Below are 5,123 nucleotides of genomic sequence, written 5' to 3' on the forward strand. Positions count from 1 at the left end.
GCTCTTGCCCTCTGAGTCAGCTTGAACCTAGGGAATAAGAGAACTTCTCTAAGAACTTTGTAACTCTGGGCCACATGACTCCCTGATCAGGGGGATCACTGAGACTCTGGAGAACAAAAAACTGACCAGTGCACATGCTGCAAAAGAGGAGGGTCATTAGAAAAGGGAGACATCCCTTATGCTTCTAAGAGAAGTCAAATGGTCAGCAAGATCCTTGCCCTATCCTGCAGATGGCACTAATGGAGCTAAGAGGCTGCTCACAAGCTCCAAAGAGTGACCCCTTGAGTGGACTCAGCTGACTATTAACAATAGAAAGGAACAAGGTCAATTTGGCCAGCTTGGTCTTGAACACCTAGCAAAAAATTATAACTAAAGTACAGCCATGTGTGGGCATTTAAAACAAAAAACAATAGTTCTTTTATTAGAACTTAAGACATACTGACTTGTTTTAGCCTCACAGCACTGGTACCTCCAAAATTCTGAGGCATTTTTTTTTCCTTTGTGAGGCTCATATTTACTCCTGCCTATGAAAAATTGGATTGGCCTCTGTACCTTAGTATTCTTACTCCTCAAATTGACATTTTTACCTAATGACCAAAAGTTTGTCTATCCTGATAATGGCACACACCAGACACAAGAAAGCCCTCAGTTTAATCCCTTACTCATAGGGCAAGACATATGCACCAGGATTGGCACAGGAACAACGGGATTAGGAACCTCCATTTGCTACTATAAAAAGTTGTCACAACAGGTTATTGAAGATGTCCAAGGAGATGGTGGAATAGAGGAGGGAAGTCGGGTTCTTGGCTGCTCCATGGAGTGAAACCAAGAAAGTAGACAGGCAGCTTCTCAACAAGATGAGTGAACAAAAAAAATGCAGGGGAGTTTATTGGAATTTTAAACTAGACATTCAAAGCAGTATTGGAACTCAGGATGTTGGATATAATAAAATAAAGAAAAAATCTCCAGTAGCATAGCAATGCTTCAGCAGGGCTGAAAGCTCCAGCCAGTGCAAGGATAGGGAATTAAAGGAACCTGCATTTTTTGGGAGGCCCAAGGTGAGTCTGGGTACAGAGATGTCGAGGGTCTGTCAAGTGGGCCTGCCAAAAGTAACTAGCTCCTCCAATGACTTGGCTCCACTAAGGCTATATAAAACCCAGACTCTCAAGGTGGCCCACCTCCATTTTCCCCATGAAAGTTCTGTCCTTCTGGTGCTGAATAAAGCATCACAGGTCCCAGAGGTTTCCTTCCATTTCCTTTTTCTTTTTGTATTCTCTTTCATGTGCTTTCATGCAGGCCACAGCCGACTGATTGATAAACAAGTAGCTGATCCACAGACTGGCAAGCATGTAGCCAGAGATTTAGGGGATTGCTGAAGGTGAGAGCTCTGCTGAACAGAGGTATCCTGTCTGCATGATCACTCAGCAATTAACTGGATCTTCATTCATGGGAAATATGTCTGCGAGACAACCTGAGAGAGACATTAGAGAAGAAGGAGTCCCCCAAATGAGAAATGTATGAAGGAAAGAAGTGAGAAAAAGCCATAAGTAGTAGAAACTATAAATGATCAAAAGGTGCATCAAGAGAATTGCATAGAGAAGTGCCATTCATAAACAATGAAGGAGGAAGGAGCATGAAGACTGGGAAGCAGAGATGAAGAATCTGAGACCTGGGGCAGGCTAGATGAGAGGTAGAGCAGGATCACCAGAAACTCATGTTGAACTACTAGAGCAACTGTCCTGTTCTGAATAGTGGTCCTTCCCAATGTAGATCTGAAGAGGGGATTCCGTCTTTGGTCCTGATGAACTAAGAGTGGGCCATGAGCAGGCAACATATTTGTCTTCAAGTTGATCAGTAGTGAGGCTGGGAGACGGTACTTCTTCATTTTCTTCTATTTTAATTTTAGAGCTGAGGATTGAACCTAGGGCCTTTTAGCCACTGAGCCACTTCCCCAGAACTTTTTAATTTTGAGACAGGGTTTTGCTTATTTGCTGAGGCTGGTCTCAAACTTGTAATTCTCCTGGCTAAGGCAGGGGTTCAGGAAGGAACAGGTGTAATTGGGTGGCCAAGGAACCTCAGTGAGCTGAGCCCTGCGGAAAAGAGAAAGTGAGTTGAGTATGTAGCTAGGAGCAAGCCTGTCCCTTCACAACAACACCTCATGTTGTCCCACCTCATTTTTTCCTGCAATTGCTACAAATTGCAACAGTAGCAGTCCCCAGCTGTATGCCACACAGCAAGATCTCCAGGGATGAGATGATCGCCAGCAAGCAGAAGAGCATAACATTCCAGGGCACCACATTTCGTGGTTCCTCGCATAAATTCCATTGAGTACGGTTGTTCAAGTAAGCGCCTCTGTGGACATTGGGTCAAGCGAGTAAAGACAATAAGGCGAAGACCTTCCCCACCCCAATCCCCTGTGCACGCACCCCATGGGATTTGCAAAGGGCTAGTTAGGCCCACATGGAGGGAACTCTCCCGAAGCTCTGTGGCACCCAGGTGTCCCGGCCCAAGTGGGAAGGGCATGGAGATGGTGAGATTCATAGAGTGGGGGATGTGAATACAGGCTAAGCCTTACGAGTTTTTTTGGAAATGGTAGTCCCACTTGCCATTCACTGAGCACTTGGGTCCATGTCTGAGGCCATGTCCTGACACGCAGAGGCAGTAGATGGCACCAAGTATTCCGAACATCGAGGAGATGATGGACCGCAGCATCTGAACCAGGTGTGGAAGGTGGGTTGAATAGGACTGCCCCTCCCAACCAGCATATGGCGCCTAGCTCTGCCCACCACATGGTCAGGCTCCTCTGGAGCCAGGTTAAAAAGAGATTCCTAGCACCCGGGTTGCAGTCCTGTAACAGAGCGCATGCAAATACATTTTCCTGTAAATTCAGGGCTTGGAGTTAGGCAGAACTAAGGGCCTGCAGGGATTCATGGTGGTTATGAATTCTGCAGAAGGTGCTGTGGCTTTGAGAGACAAGTTCAGAGACCAAATTCTCAACCTCTTTTTTTGGGAGGGGGCTGGGTTGTCACTGGGGAGTGAAGCCAGGAGTGCTCTGCCACTGAGATAGATCCATAGCCCCCCCTTTTTTTCTTATTTAAGAGACAGGATCCTGCTACATTGTTGAAGCTGGCCTGGAACTTGAGAATCTACTGCCTCAACCACCTGGGTCCCTAGGATTACAGGTGTGCGCCATCAAACCAGGAGGAATCTTTTCTAATTTAGATCTTACCCTGCAGCGATGTCCACAGCAGCCTTTACCACAAGAACCCTCAGCCCCTATCAGAACTGCTGCGATTCCTGGACACAGCACCTGTGGGACAAGAGTCAGTGTGATAGTGTGAACCCTCCACCCAAACTCATATCCTCAAGGTGGTTACCTCCTCCAGAAGCTGCCTATTATGTTAACCAAGTTCCTGTTAGGTGAAGGCTCTGGTCTAGGCACCAGGCACACAGCAACCAACAAAACAGACAGTCCTTGCTCTCATGGGGCTTTGGGTCTTGCTTTCTTCATACCATTTGCCCCCACTAAGGAAGTCAGGCTTCCAGGGGAGCAAGGACCTTGTCTGTGTCTCTGTGGCATCATGTGGCACTTCTGAGAGTGACAGAAGTTGTGGAGGGGAGGAAGATAGCTGTGGATGAGAATGTTGGGAACACATCCTTGGAGATGGCTCCTAAAGAAAACTAGGTAGACTGGGTGGAGAAGTGGAGGGTAGTTTAGGCTGGAGAAGGGACATGATGTGACACTGGGTAAGTGTGTAGGCCTGGAGGAGTGTGATATCTTAGAGAAAGTTGAAGTCAGAGAGATGGAGTAGAGTCTAACAGCCATGAATTCATGAGGGACCTCAGAAGGTAAGAGGGAGTTGCTAGGTAAAGGAGAGGTACCCCCACTTAGCTAATAGAGGTGTGGCCAGGAAAAGGCATAAAGGTGAGACCCTTCTAGAGAATTTTATCAATCAGCTATTCTGAAAATTGGGGAACTCTGCTGGTAGATGTCTTATCTTTACCCCACAAAAATATTACACTAGGAAGACCACCAAAAACTTCCCCTAAATGGGGAAAGAGTTAGAGGAGGAGACCCAAGAAATCTGTATCCCCTCTTCCTCCACTTCTCCCAGCAGATCCTCATCTTCAGGAAGCCTTGGGGGCAACTTCTCTGCCCTACTGACCTGCTTGTGAGTTGATCCTTAGGCACCCAGCACAGAGTGGGCATCCAGAATGTGGGCTGAGCGTGAGTGGATGAGGAGGAGGGAAGGGCAACTCTGAGCTGAGAGGTAGAGTGACTGATGAGTGACATCACTGCCTGGCTCTAGACATTTATTCTGCACCCCCATGCCTTATATTATCCTGCTTTGTTAACCTTCCACACAATCAGCTGCTGCTTCTGCTTGGACCCTTGTAGTGAGGCGTCCCCAACATCTACTCAGCGACGAAGGCAGGGAGGGTCAGGTGGGACATGCTTTGACTCAGAAGCAAAGCTCTTTAGAGACCTGAGCCTCCCCTCCCTGCCTTCCCCTTCCCTTAGACATTTATCTCTTGGTGGCTCCTCCAGGACTGTCTACAGAGTACTGAGAGTGTGTGTGGAGGATTGGGCACATTCCTGTCCCCACCAAGCACTTGCCATCCCCTCTGGAACTCTGTCCTCTTCCCTCTACTCTCCTTTCATACCCAGAACCCCTTATGGTTGTGCTCACAGCCGTGGTCACTGGCCTGTGCTCTAGATTCCTTACCATCAATCCCCCGCCGATGAAGCCAGGCATGAACAAGACATGCATGCTGAGTTGGTCACTGCTCCAGGTCTTCCCATCAGGAACTAGTAGGAGGGCATTGGCCATGATGCAAATTAGGGAAAAGGGTATAAGGGAGAGCCCCACATAGCAAGCATACTTCTTCAGGCACATGGTGGGCAGTAAGTGAAAGTGAGCCTGAGGTTCCTGGGTCCAGAGGAATATAGTTTGGAGCATGAGAAAAGTTGGAGAAAACATGTGGTAGAAACTGGCAGGATCACGATGATAAGGGAGAGAGGCCCTATCACCAGCTGCAGCTTGTGAGGAGTAGGGGTGGATGCTGATGGAGCAGTTGGTGGAGTTAGTCACACACTGCAAGCTGCCTGGTGTCCATGTCTT

General features: G+C 47.8%; 1 protein-coding gene across 1 annotated transcript; it reads right to left on the reverse strand.

The window, feature by feature from the left end:
- Positions 1-2,171: 2,171 nt before the first annotated feature.
- LOC101956892 (transmembrane 4 L6 family member 5) lies at positions 2,172-4,898 on the reverse strand. The gene is made up of 4 exons (XM_013363761.2): positions 4,728-4,898; positions 3,230-3,310; positions 2,576-2,712; positions 2,172-2,352 (listed from the first exon to the last, which is right to left on the reverse strand). The coding sequence occupies exons 1-4, from the start codon at positions 4,896-4,898 to the stop codon at positions 2,172-2,174; spliced, it is 570 nt and encodes a 189-aa protein (XP_013219215.2).
- Between the last annotated feature and the right edge of the window lie 225 nt (positions 4,899-5,123).

This window comes from Ictidomys tridecemlineatus, chromosome 3 (genome assembly GCF_052094955.1).
Source record: "Ictidomys tridecemlineatus isolate mIctTri1 chromosome 3, mIctTri1.hap1, whole genome shotgun sequence".
Taxonomy (NCBI): domain Eukaryota; kingdom Metazoa; phylum Chordata; class Mammalia; order Rodentia; family Sciuridae; genus Ictidomys; species Ictidomys tridecemlineatus.

Bases quoted from the DNA above. Each gene is read 5' to 3' on its own strand.
- LOC101956892 (XM_013363761.2), bottom strand. From the start codon at position 4,898: ATGTGCCTGAAGAAGTATGCTTGCTATGTGGGGCTCTCCCTTATACCC. The intron at 3,311-4,727 runs GTAAGGAATCTA...CTTGTCCCACAG, and splicing joins TCATCGGCGGGGGATTGATG to GTGCTGTGTCCAGGAATCGC. The intron at 2,353-2,575 runs GTAAGGCTTAGC...CAATGTCCACAG, and splicing joins TACCATTTCCAAAAAAACTC to AGGCGCTTACTTGAACAACC.